The sequence below is a fragment of the Pteropus medius genome, unplaced genomic scaffold (genome assembly GCF_902729225.1).
Source record: "Pteropus medius unplaced genomic scaffold, Ma_sr-lr_union100, whole genome shotgun sequence".
Classification (NCBI taxonomy): domain Eukaryota; kingdom Metazoa; phylum Chordata; class Mammalia; order Chiroptera; family Pteropodidae; genus Pteropus; species Pteropus medius.
Window position 1 is genome coordinate 20,807,013 of NW_024340692.1, and position 14,192 is coordinate 20,821,204.

Below are 14,192 nucleotides of genomic sequence, written 5' to 3' on the forward strand. Positions count from 1 at the left end.
CATTCTTAGCTCACAGGTTATACAGAAACAGGTGTTGCTGTCGTGAGCCAGCCCTTGGACTCATTTTGCCTTTTGCAGAAGGTGGCGTGACCACTGTAACCTTTTTTCAGTGAAATTCCAAGGACTGAAATAATTTTTTTTATTATTGATTATTATTTATGCCTACAGCACCTGGTCTTCCTAGGTGGTCCCCCATCTAATTACTAACCAGGCCCGACCCTGCTTAGCTTCCAACATTAGACAATCAGGCTTGTTCAGGGTGGCATGGCTGTAAACCATGGACCGTGGCTCCACTGGGGCGTGAACCCAGGACCTTCTGTGTGGAAAGCTGACGTGCTAACCGCTATACTATGGAACCACGTCCTGAAATAATTTTCTTCCATTCATCCCTGCGGTCTCCTCAGACTGACTTTGGAAGCAGTTTGTCTTGGGGTGAAGAGTCTTTAGGGGCCATTGCCCCCTCTCTAATTTTTAGCCAGTCGTGACATAGCTGGTAATGAACATGTCGTTTGAAATTTTGAACCCTGCTCTTTGGGACTTTTCTATTGCACCATAGAGAAGAAATAAAAATAACCCGCAATTATGGCTCCTAAAGATGTAAAAGTAACTAAGTTTACTGAAAGGCACTGAAAAGTGTAAGCAAAAGAAAAAATGGATAAGAAAGGCACACTGTTAATAAACAGAACCCTCTTGTCAGAAAATACACTGGCTACTGTTTTTAATGAGTCTGCCATTCCTGCAGCTGAAATCAAGACACGTTTCAAATTCTTTAGGTTTCATTTTGGATTGGGTAAGGGGAAGCCACAGGGAAGTGGTGGTGTTGGAGTAAAGAGAGATAAAAATATTTTGTTCATAGTCATTTTTATTAGTTATAGCCTTTAAAGGTATATATGAAAATAGAATTCATTGGATTTGAGAGAAGAAACTTATTCTTTACATCAGAAACTCTTGGACATTGCTACATTCACATAATGATTTTCTTTGCAAGTGTTATAGCCTCTGTGTTTTATTTTCAAGAGCAGTGGGCTTTTGTGGAATGACATGAATAGAAAGAGCTTCACCAAGAAGGCTGTTCTGAGCTAATCACCTCTTTTATGAGCTTTTGGAATCCATAAAGCCCAGGGAGCTCTGTGTAGACCCAACAGAGCACAGCTGTTTCCTTTCACTCCAGCAATCAAATGGCCTTGACTCGTGGATACGTGGATACTATCACATAGACTCTTTCTGTTTTGGTTTTGAGCAGAAAACATCCTGTTACATGTTTAATGGAATAATTTAAATATGCCTAGTAGAAATAATACTTTTACTTTGAGAATATTCAGAGGGGGTGACACTTTTTAAAATACACACAGCATGTAAATTAAGTTAATAGTCCCCATGTTCTCTTAGACAAATGTGAGAACTATATGGATATGATAAATTCTTAGTTTTCCATGTTTTTCCTTTGTTCAGATAATTCTCTTCCTCAGCTTTCTTTTTGAAAGCTCTAATATTGGTTATAATCTATATGTTTTTGGGAGAGATAGGAGAATGTTATTTTTTATACGCTAGCGGAGTTTTGAAATTCACCAAACAGAGGAAATAGTACTTATTCTTTTAGAGTGTCTTGTAGCAAAATTCCTGATTTGATCAGATAGTCTGAAGGAGTGGCTTTCAAATGTTTTTTGACCTCGATCTTCAGTAAGATACATGTTTTACTTAATGATCTGGTACATACAAACAAACACTAAATATAGGGGTACATAGTAGTCTACTGTAGCCTCAAATTTCTTCCTAAATCTGCCATTCAGCTTTGGCCAACTGGCCAAATGGAGGAATGCCTACTTCAGTGTCATTTCTGGCACACCTAGACTTGTACTAGAAAAAGGATTGCAGATTGCATAGGAAACCGTCTTGTCTAACCAGTGTAGTGGCACCAGTAATGCAAACGAGACATGCCATTTGAATTTATTGTTATCTTAATATTCACTTTGAAAAACAGGTAAGCACTCTAAATGTAACTTATTCCGAATGTCCTGTTTTATGCTTTATAAATGAAAATTCTCTCAATTGAAAGTTTAAATGTATTTTTATTATTGGAGAGTAAAATGTTGCTATAATTGATGATTGTGAGGCTGCAAATTTTATATGTCCAAAAATTATTATATAAATAGTAAAAATTATTGATATAGATGGAGAGTTAATGTTGAGAAACAGCAATTGCTAATAATTTTGGGGCAACCATTGTGTCCTTTGTGTGAGTGCCGTTAGTGAAATTGCATCATTAGCATTAAGCAATCTTCAAGCCCAGATGAAGAGGAGGTAGGTCTTGATCTCAGCCATTTTCTATTAGGGAAGAAGGAAAGCTTACTAAGTTGGTGGCAGTATCACCGCAGGCGACAGCTAAGCTGGCAGAGCTAGCACCAAAATATTTTTCTTTTGCACAGACCTCATTTGAGAATGTTTACTCAGTTTCACACAAGTCTCATCAGGCTGCTGTTGATAGTGTCAAAGAATTATGTTAAAAATGTTGAGACTCAGTGTACTCTACAGTGACACTGCAGTGACACTGAGCAGTGACACTGTCCCGGAGGGGGTCTCTTTATACGTAATATCTTAGTCCTACAAAAGATACAAGGAAGGTTTTCTAGTTATGTTCCTTCCCCCGAAATGAAATTTAAGATCTCAACGGCATGGTAAGACAGATAAAAAATGAATTAATGCTACTGCTAAATGATTTTCAGTAATGGTTGTACCAGTTTACATGCCCACTGGTGGTGTCTGAGAGTTCTGCTTGGTTGTTCTATATGTTTCTTAACACTTAGCATTGTCAGTATTTTTAGATGCAGCCATCATAGTACGTATGTAGTAGTTATAGTCATTTTAAATGAAGTCCTAAATGTCTCATGCTTCCTGAGTTCTTAAGCAGAACATAAATGAAATAATTGGTCTGTTATAGACAGCTAAGGGTCTGATATTCGAAAAGGCATTTCTCTTTCTGTATATTCTATGTCTGTCCATTATAGTGAGAAGTGCTTTTTTAATGCTGTCTTAGTGGCTGACTCTAGAAGCTTCTCTTCCACTCCTTCCCCAACAAAGAATTAAGTAGCTTAGAAATTTTATGTTTGAGTCTGTAAGCTGCAAGTTCATCTGGGTGCTATTTCAGGGCCTTAGAGGTATAGCAATCCATACTCTGTTTGCAAACCTCAGAAACCAAATTCTTTTACCCTTCGCCTGTACCAGGCCCAGTCTAAAAACCCCTTCCTTCTAGCTGCCTCAGCTGCTGTGGACAAATAGTTTATTGATGTATGGGGTGAGCCCAACTCCAAAGACAAATAGTGTTTGGCTGATGACTGACTACAGAGGACTTCTCTACAGGGGCAGGGTGAGGTTGCAGAGAAATGGAAAGGGTGTGACTGGCAAGGCGAGGAGCCAGCACAGTGAAAAGGCATCCAGGGACCAGCTGCTTGGGGTGTAATGGGAATTTACTTACCTTGTTTACATCAGGAAGCCAGTTCTACTGAAATCCTTAATACCATTCACATGCTAGTTCATGTGAGTTCCACATAAAGCATCAGACAAAAGATTGGGCCTCTTTCCAAACTTAATTCAGGGTGAATTCCAAGGTGATTTCAGGTAATTCACTCAGTCTTCTTAGCTCTACTTTTCTCTCTTTGTTATGTATAACCAGACTTCCATGAGAAAATGATCAAGATGGACGGTGCCTGAAGAAGGCATCTAAGTTAGCCTCCCCTGCATATGCAAGAACATGACTAGTTTAAATTTGTGAATCTGCCTTCTTTAAATAAATTTGGAATTGATCAGTGTCTGCCCTTGATGATTTATTAATATGTTTATTATTATTTTTTTAGATGTCTGCAAGGACAATACTGTAGAAACAGAGTATCTTGATTTCTTGTATACTTTTAGAACATCACTCACAATAGAGTTGAAAATGACCAGTGTATTAAGTATTATTAAACATTATTCTTTTGAGAGACTATCCACGGTTGGTAAACTGTAAACATGAAAGTCATCTGGTTTTGTTTTTTTTTTTTTGTATTTTTTTTAAATGCAGTTCTTTCATATCCTCTGGTTGTTCCTTTTGTATTCTTTCATTTCTACTTGACTTAGTTTTGAGAATGGAATAAATTAAAGCCCAGACTTTTATAATATAGAGAGTAAAAGGGATCCACAAGAGGGAAATGTCCCAACATTAATTGATAAATAGGATTGTGTGTGTGGAAGTATTTCTATAGCGTTAAACAAAGAGAATGTTCCTTTGTATAACAGCCTAAAGAGTTGCCTGACATTCAAGTGTTTATCAAAGTGCAAGTAAATCTCCCACTTCCTTTTAGTTGTGAACATTTTAAAAAAGACAATCACAGAAGATATAATTACAAAAACCAGCAGCTTTGTCACACTCCAGGTATTTTTTTCAAATTCTTTATACTGAATTTTATTTACGCTTATTAACTTGACATTGGATCTTGTTTCCAAAATTCCCTCAAAGGAAAAAGAAAGTTCTGTCAGTATTGATTTTGGTCACGAGTTGACTGCTTCCTGTATAAATTCTTGTTGGAAAGTTTGGAAGTAATCAAGATAGTCTCCCCTCTCAGAGAGAGCCAATCTAATCAGCAGAAAATACTCTCCTGGCAACTCCTCCTTCCGCTTGATGTTTCCTTTCTCAGGCCTGTGGGTGAGGGTAAAAAATAAACTCCAAACAAAAAAATGTCACCTTTTCTTCAGCTTGTTAACTTCCCTAGGTAGAACAGAAAAGAAGTGGCACTAGAATTCATATTGCAAAAATCGTGTTTTCTTGCAGACACACCAACGACAGGGACGGGATCTGAGCTGCTCTTCTGTATTAGGACATTTTAGAAGAAATAATGCTTCCCCTTCCCCCATGAAAGTACTTTTATTGTCTTCATTGGTCATAAAAGTAATGCATTCTCAGTATAATGAATATAGAGAATACATGTAAAGTAGAATGTGAAGTTTCCCCATAATTGGTGCTGTCATTTAAGATTGTGTGTGTGTGTGTGTGTGTGTGTGTGTGTGTGTGTGTTGTCAAGCATAAAAGGGATGGGTGCTTGGCATACTGTTCTATAACCTGCTTTTTTCCTTAATCTGTTTTTTTTGCTTTTTGTGCTCTTGACTATGCCGGTATCTATCCTCCTCCTCTCTCTCTCTCTCTCTCTCTCTCTCTCTCTCTCTCTCTTTCTCTCTCTCAACTTTATTAGCATTTATTTAATGCTGCATTTACTCCCAGCCCATAAGGTTTTGTTTCTTCAGTTTCTTTGGGATATCTTTTTCTCCTGTGGAACCCCCTCTTCTGGTTTAGGAACAAGCTGCTCTTTTTCAGCAGGGAGTCATCTCAGTGTGGCAGGGGGAGCTCACGCATGGGTCACTCCACCCATGAGCTCTGTAAGTTCTGTGCCACATCTTGGGGGCTTCGTTCCCCTGGATGGGCTCATTGACCAGAGAATCTACATTGAAACCCTTATGTTCACCCTTACTCTCCGCATTTTTAAGCATGTGCAGCAAAAATTCAGCACTCTTTTTTTGGGCCACTGACCCTGCGTCCAGCCCATTGTTTGGGTCACACCTCCCAGCTCCACCACTGTAATGATGGAATGGCACACATTGCTTCTTTAAAGTGACATCCTTCAGATACTTGGTGGCTTTTAGGATGTGTGTACCTCTTGATGGCCTCGGCAGTTTCATGAAATGGATCTGAAGATTTGAACCTCTTGATTTGCATGAGTGTGGGGTTTTCTGGGTCAAGTGAATAGCAAACCATTTTGAGAAGTCAACCTGGGCAGCTTTGGGAAGAGCTGCAATGTTCTTTTTTAATGACTCTATCACATGGATGAGTCACTTGATTTCTAAGGGACATTACATCATTTCCCGTTTTCCGATGTTGTTCAATATGCTAGCCACCAGCCACATGTGGCAATTTCACTTTGAATTAAGTACTGTTTACAGGTCATTCCTCAGTCCCTCACATCACACTTCAGGTGCTCAGTAGCTGTATGCGACTAGCACAGATGTAGACCGTTTTCATCATTACGTAAAGTCCTATTGGACACTGTTGTTTTACTCGCCTGGTTTTCAGACTTTTTTTGAGTATGTTTCTATTTCTTTATTCATCCATTCCTTATTCATTCAACAAATAATTATTGAATACTCCCATGTTCTAGGCACTGTGCTAGCAGGTACTTGGATATCTCATTCATAAAACAAAAACACCTACATTATATCAGCAAAAGGTTTTGAGTACTCCCAAAAATGTATATATATTTATAGCTTGTGTGTTATTCTATTATGCTATTATAAAACATGTTAAAATAGGAAGAAAAATAAGATAAAAGTGTACATAATTTCTGCAGTAGTTTTCCTGTGTTCTACCTTGGAAGCCACTGTTCTGCATGAGGCTCTTGCACTAGGCAGATCTGAACTGTAACCACATTTTAAGTAGGTCGTCCTCTTTTTTATCCCTTCTGAATCTATTTCATAAAAAGATCTTTTTTTGTTGTTGCTATTTATAGGCTTTTTCCTACACTGTCTGAATTTGTTCTTTTACTTACATATTCATTTAGCAAGCATTTATTAAGTTCATACTACGTATATGTTAGGTAGGTGCTGGGAAATTGAAAAAGTCATGGTTCCTGCCTTCGAATGAGACAGGCCAGCAAATCAGTTATTCTGATATGGGGTGTTATGGAAACGCAGCAGAGAGGCATAAAAAAAGATATTGTTTGGCAGAACGGAAGACAGCTCTCATAAATATGACCTCCTCTTTGCTTAGCTATTGCATTCTGTTTTAGGACTTAATAGAATCACAGATTTCTCCAACAGTACTATTTTTCTCAATGGTATTTTCTTTTCTGTGGAAAAAAATATAAAATCTTAAATCATTGATTTAAGAATATTAAGCCACTGTCAGTTGTCATATTAAGTATCTATGTTAAATGCTCACCTTTCCATTTTTAGACTTAGATATTAGGGTTGGAAGGGCTCTATTTAAGACAGAAGGTGAGCACAAAAAATTATATAGCTACTATTGTTTGAGAGGGGGGAGCAAAATCACCACTGATGTGTGTGTGTATTCATGCTTTCATTGAACAAATATTTTAAAAATACCTCTTATGCAGAAAAAGCACTTAATCCCCAAATAAATTTCTCACATAGGCTTTTACTTGGGGAATTCTGAAGAATATAATGGATGATAATATTTAGAGCAAATTTAGAAATGGAAGAATTGATTATGTATTCTTTTTTCCTCTCTTTTAGGGCAAGTTAGAGTGTTCAGAGCTCTTTATACATTTGAACCCAGAACTGTAAGTATTCAGTTTTTAACTTTAAAATTGTCATAAAAAGCTAAGATTTTTTTTCTCTGGCCTAAATGTTCTGCCTTTTCTTTAATAGCCCTAAGTACTTCACAGACATGGATGTTCAGTCACTTCCTACTGTAGTCCAGAGGTGCAAAAGCTCAGCCCTTTGGTTGATCTGCATGTCCTTTCATCTGGTGGTCCTGTTGTCTATCCTGTGCTGCTTCTCTCCATGCGGTGACACCACCTGCTTTAAAGTCGCCAAGTGACTTGCATATACCGTTGTCTTAGTCATCCTTCCACTAATTCTCATGGTAACCTTCCCTGATCTTCCCCTTGACCCGCTACCTCAAACTACATTATGATGGCACCTGCCAACCACCCAGAGCAGTTTTTTTTTTTGTCTCTGCTGTATTCATTTTCCGCTGTTATAGTTTCTGGCGTCCATCCATAAATTTACCCATCCACCCATGGTTTAGAGAGCACTTATAATGTGCCAGACAGTGGTCCAAGCCTTGGGGATAGTGCAGTGACAACAGAAAGGACAGTCTCACGGAGCTCACAATCCCAGTGGGGAGAGACAGACAGTAAGTGGACAAATGGGTGTGACTGTCAGGGACTGGTAAGTGCTATGAAGAAAAATAAGGAGAGTGAGGGGCAATGAGATTAATTAAAGGAGGAAGAATGTTATTTTTGATAGGGTGTTTATGGATGACCTTTCTGTAAAGGTCACATTTGAGTAGAGACCTGAAGGAAGTGAAAGAGCAGAAGAAACAGCAGGTGTAAGGAGAATGCTTGGTGGGTTCTAGAAATAGCAGGGAGGACAGCGAAGCTAGGAAAGTCATGAACAAGGGAGAGAGAGGTAGTTTAGCAAGGCTGGGTCATATAGGGATTTTTGGGTTCATTTGGATTTTTCCCTGCATAAGATGAGAAGCATTTGGAAGGTTTTGAGTACAAGAGCGATTGGGTAGTTAAGTTTTAGAAGAACCATTCTACCTGAGGTGTGGACACCCATCTAAGAGAGTAAGAATGGAATCAGGGAGTCCAAACAGGAGGCAGAGGCGAAAGAAACCCATTCTAATGGACTTTTCTCTATTACACACTTGAGGTGTGGGCAGCTGGCCTGCTGCTGACTTCGTCTGGGTTTGCCTTGGGCTGTGTGGTCCCTCGAACAAGTGGCCCTGAGCATTGATTCACTGCTATCAGGCCAGGGCCAGCATTCAAACCCTAAATCTGTCATTTACTCACTCTGTGCATTTACTTAGCCTCGTGGCCATCATTTCCCTATATTTGAAAACAGGAGTAATGTTAGCCATCCTACAGCAGAACATTTTTGTGAGCATGAAGTGAGATGGTGCCACTAAATGGCAGCAGGCAACAGCTAGTATGGAGAAAGAGCACGTTCAGATGAGCTCTCCTGAGACTTTGTAAATACAATATTTCTGGGACAAGAAAGAGATTTGGTAATTAGAGGTAAGTCTCAGCTTTTTATTCTTTTCACGAAGAGGTTCCAGTAACATCTCACTCCTGTGTTGTTGAGTGTGGGGAATGGGCAGTGTGTTAGTCTGCTACGGCTGCTGTAACAGAGTACTGCAGACTGTGTAGCTTAATCAACAGAAATTTATTTTCTCAGAATTCTGGTGGCTAGGAGTATGAGATCAAGGTGTCAGCAGGGTTGGATTCTTTTGAGGCTTTTCTCCTTGGCTTGTAGATGACTGTCTTTCTCCTTGTGTCTTCAACATGGTGTTTCCTCTGTACTCATCTGTGTTCTAATCTCTTCTTAAAAGGACACCAGACAGATTGGATGAGGGCCTACTCTAATGACCTCCTTTTAACTTAATTACCTCTTTAAAGACTCTGTTTCCAAATACTGTCACATTCTGAGGTACTTGAGGGTTAGGACTTCAACATATGAATTTTGGAAGGACACAAAAGATAAGGAAGTTTGAGACCCAGACACTGTTGTCTTTGTCTCCTGATGATAGGAGGAGTATTTGGACAATGACTCTCATTGGGGATAGTGCAGTGACAACAGAAAGGGACCTGCATTTACTCAGTTGAGACCTGAGGTGACTTGACGCTTTATCCAAGCCCCCTTCCCTAGTGTCCTGTTTATCATCATCTTTGTCCTTTCTTACTGACCTCCTCTTTCTCCTTTGGTTCTCCAGGACCTTTAACAAATATTTTTGATTGGTTGATGCATTAATTACTTTAATTCGCCTTCAGTTCTGCTCCAGGTGGAGTCTCTCCACTGCTTTTTATCTTAGTTATTATTGAATGCATGGGAGAAAATAGACATTTACTTATTGGATTTTTTTTAATATCCTGTATTTAAAATGTTATTGTATTTTTTAATATCCCTGGCTCCAAGGATCCTAGGATGCAGAGCAATGCCGTTATTATCATGAATGTGTTGGATGTTCAGTAATGACTACTCCACACTCGCTGCCCCCACTCATACTCTGCCCCTTTCTGCCTCCCCTCAATCCAGACATTAAAGGTAGCCTCTACCTCCCATAGGCCTTTCTGACTGGTTAACTGCCCATGCTGGTACCAGCTGTTCAATATTTTGAATATCATCCCAGAACTAGGTTAGTTTTTCATTCTTTTTCTAAATGAGAATTTCTGTTGGAAAATAATGGAAGCTCAGTTTGGTCTTTCTCTCCTGGTAGGATAAATGTATCAGAGTACATCCTAAAGTGACCTGGCCTCCTTAAAGTCATTGGGACCAGGTAAAATGGAACAGCTGAGCTGGACCCTGTGGGACCATTGCTGACATGCGCAGCGCCCCAGGGAGGCCTGGGTCCAGTTTTCAGCTACTATTCCACCCTCAAGAGATAGAGACAGCAATGCCCAATTCCACGGTTGGTGATCCACTGAACAGGAAGAACACTGGGCAGCTTGTGGCTCCTGGTTCTTCCTGCTAACACATTTCTCCTCTGTCTCATTTGAAGGCAAGGTAGTCCTGGCACCACCTAGCCCTGTTTGTTTTTTATTTCTCACCCAAAACCAATCCAATAAGGTGTCAGTGAGAGACCTGGCTGGACTGGATAGACCAGTGTAAAGACATGCTGATAGAGAAAGAATGGCTGGCATTCCCTGTGTTCTACAGGTGTAGCACTGATTTTTAAAGAGAAACCAGCAGGACCCTGCTCTATCATGTAATGTGTGCTGGACTTCACTAGGTTTGTAGCACTAAGTATGGAGCAAGGAACCCTAGAATGGGATTCCAGCTGAAGTAGGAGCCCTGCTTTGCCACATACCAGCTGTGATTTGTGACAAGTTCTTCACCCTCTGTAAGCCTGGTTGTGAAATGCTGATTATATTCATGACCCAGCCCTCGGTTGTTGTGAAGATCAAATGATGTTAAATATACTTTGCAAGTATAAGGTGCTGCTGTTGGTTTTGTTGTAATGCATTATGTGGGGTTGGGGTGGGGGAGAAACAACAGATATTTTCCATGGCCATCGCCTTTTAACCAGGTCATGTTACCATATTGACTAATAATGGCTATGCATGACCTTCTGTATGAGAGAAGAACATGACTCTCTGTATGGTGAAGAACAGGGGCTCCAGAATCCGACTGCCGTGGTACCAGTCTAGGGTCTACCACATACCAGGTCGATGGCCTTAGATAAGTTTCTCATCTATAAATGTGGTAATTAAGGGTAGCACCCACCTCATAATGTTGCCAGTGAGGCTTAAATTCTTTAATATTTGTAAGTATTCAGACCAATGCCTGGGACATAATGATACTGTAAAATGTTAAATAAAAACGTCTATGGAGAATTTGATTTTTTAAAACTAATTTTTGGGGCTCTAGGTTGATAAATCTGAAAAATTTCATAAGTATTTTGTAGTCTTTCTAATTTTTTAAAATAAAATATATATTTGCATAAACCAACTAAATTAATGCTTTGGGAATTACATGTTACCAAGAATATATAGAACAAGAATGAGAATGTACATTACCAAGTTTGTACTCATCTCTGTAACATCCCAGTGGCTAACAATTTACTTGTTCTGATACCTTGTGGTTCTTCAAGGAGAGAGGAAAGGAGGAATGTGGTTAAAAACCAAAGAACAAGCTGGAAATAGAGAAATGCTTACTTGATTGTGTCACTATCTTCTCATTTCTGTTCCATGAATATGATGCCAGGAATTTAAAAGTAGATCTTCATCAAACAATTTACATTAAGTTTCCTGCAAGTGGTTTCTTAATGGAAAGAGTGAATATTGTGGACAAAAATCTATGCTTTAAAATCATGAAATTACCTTGTTGTCTATACTGTTAGCAACAGTTTGAAGAACTTTGTAGACCACCTCCTGAGCTAGTTTAGGAAAAACTGCCCTTAGTTTCTTTGGAAGAAAATATTTTATGGGTAGTAAGTGGCATAGTGTATTTGGGAGCTATTGAATAAAAAGAGAATAAACAGTCCATTCTCTCTTCTCGGGATGAAAAAATAGTGAGACCTTACTGAGATCAACCGCCTGTTCTTGTTGCCTCAGTTGAAAAACAAGTCTGACCTAATGGTGGCTTGTGGCACTATTGAACAGCAGACATTAATTAAAAAACTAAAACAGCAGTAAGAAGTACCAAAATGATCATACTTAGTGACATTTTCCAAATGATGACCTTTACCAAACCATGCAGGACAAGAATTACTTATATTAAGAGATTTAACTATTCTTGGCTTTTATTGCCCTTTAAAAAATTGAAGTAAAAGTCACATAACATAAAATTAACCACTTTAAAGTGAACAATTCAGTGGCATTTAATACATTCACAATGTTGTCAGCCACCACCTCTATCCAGTTCCAAAACGTTTTTGTCACCCCAGAAGAAAACCCCAAATCCATTAAGCACTAACTTCCCATTCTTCCTTTTTTTTTTCTTTATGAGAAAGACAAATCATAGGTTTTTGTGTGTGGGTGCTTTGTTTTTCTGAGTTATTTGTTCAATATTTTTTTCAAAATTTGCCTTTTGATTTCAAGGGTGAATGATATTATTAAATGAGAAATTTTAGGTAGACTTGATTTCTGTGATTTTAGAAGTAGACCAAAACTTGTAGGCAGAGATGACTTCGATGAAAGCGCTGATTGAGGAGGATTTATTATCAGACATAAGTGAATTTATTGTTAGACATAAGTGGGCAGGGTTAGCTCTTATAAAAGTGCAGAATAAGAATGGCCCAGGATGGCTGTAAGACCAGAAAGATCTCTTGAAGGCATTGAGCTCTTTTAAAACTCCAGGAAACTTAGAGTCATTTTAGAATAATGCTTAGTTTTAACATATATTCTATTTTCCATACTTCCTTACATCCTACTTCATTCTCCCCTCCTATCCCTACTGTCATCTAAAGGAGAGATAGTCAAAGGGTGTTAAAATTGCCAGTGAAAGCTGACCTTACTGTTACGGAGATGGCTTCTGTGTCTAGCTGGGATGCTATCTAACGTAGTAAGCGAGTCCCCTTTCTGGCCTCTCTGAGAATGATCCAGTTCGCAACAGGGAAATAGGAAAGGAAATAGTTTCTCTAATCATTTTCTATAGCCATCACATACTGGTAGTCATATTGATTATAGATCATCAGAACATTTTAGAGACTGATTAGAGAAAACCTTAGAGGACTTAACTTTTTTTCTCCTAAATGCCTATTTCAAATAATATTAAAAAGTATGTCATTGAGTCTTCATTGGTTCAAATAACTTTGCATAGCTTGAGCTATGTGTAAACCTAGTCTCTAATGTAATCAAAATGTAAATCAAACAAAATGTAAATGCAACAAATGCTTCAGGAAGTTGCCTTTTAAAGGAGCTCAGCCATTTTTTTTGGTATCATTAATTATCATTTGCTATTTTTTATATTTGCATTTATAATGCACCTAAATATTCATGTATTGTGGTTGTTTAAGCATGATATAGCTGATGCAGTCTTCATTTATATTCAGGAGGAAATAGTTATAATATAGATCAGCTTTGCAACTAAATAAATTACTAGTGCAGAGTAATATTTACTACCCTAGTCCATGACTGAGAGAGGAGATAAACAAATGGAAAAATAAATGGATGAAATAATTTGTTTCACTAGCATAATTTTTATTTGTATGGAACAATAGCTATAATCAGAAATATCAAAGCCTCCTATTTAAAAAAGCATTTTTCCAACTAAAATTATGTAAGTAATAATAAAATTTTGAAAATTTTCTATACATATTTCTTGCATTATTGTGATCTTATCCTGTGGGAAATTTTGTGCTGTATGTTTTTCACTCATCATGACAACATAAACATTTCTCAATACCTGAAACTCACTCTAAATAGACATCATCCTATTTACTTATAAGGTCATGCTGATAAGTGTTATCTACTGATGTGAAAAAGAAGCTGTTTAATTAAAGTGCTTGGCTTTATTCAGAGAGTTTGTTGGACCTTTAGGTGGTACAGGCCAGTGCACATATTGACTGTAAGAATGTAACCCCTTAGAGTTGCTTATGGTCTGGACTGTCTGAGTTACTGCTTCATATCTTTCAGCTCTCTAGCCTTATTAAATGTTGAATTATAAGTGAGAATTAGTTATTCTCACTTATAAAATGCTCATTCTTTCTGAACGTAATGGTTTTCTCAAAATAAGCAGATAGCAGATATTGATATGAAAGTGTTTAAGAATTGACACCTAATCATTTAGGAGAGAGCCAAGCTTCTAGTTATTTTTCATGGTTTTAACTCTAGACATTTACCCTTTTATGAACAAATATATGTAGCACCTTTGGAATTCCTGCCAGAAAGAAGTTTTATTAATATTCTATTTTGATATAAAAAGTCCCAGCTTTCATTGTGGAAGAATATAAGGGGTGTGTGTGGTGGTAGGGGTGTGGGGGG

The 14,192-nt window shown here is 38.2% G+C and overlaps 1 protein-coding gene and 1 pseudogene across 1 annotated transcript in view; one reads left to right on the forward strand and one right to left on the reverse strand.

The window, feature by feature from the left end:
* The window catches only part of OSTF1 (osteoclast stimulating factor 1), a 50,778-nt gene that overhangs the window by 18,623 nt on the left and 17,963 nt on the right, over positions 1–14,192 (forward strand). Inside the window, exon 2 of the mRNA XM_039843359.1 lies at positions 7,276–7,322. Within this exon, the coding sequence (XP_039699293.1) occupies positions 7,276–7,322 (47 nt within the window). The remainder of the gene's footprint in view (positions 1–7,275; positions 7,323–14,192) is intronic.
* On the reverse strand, positions 160–276 carry LOC120598118 (uncharacterized; annotated as a pseudogene).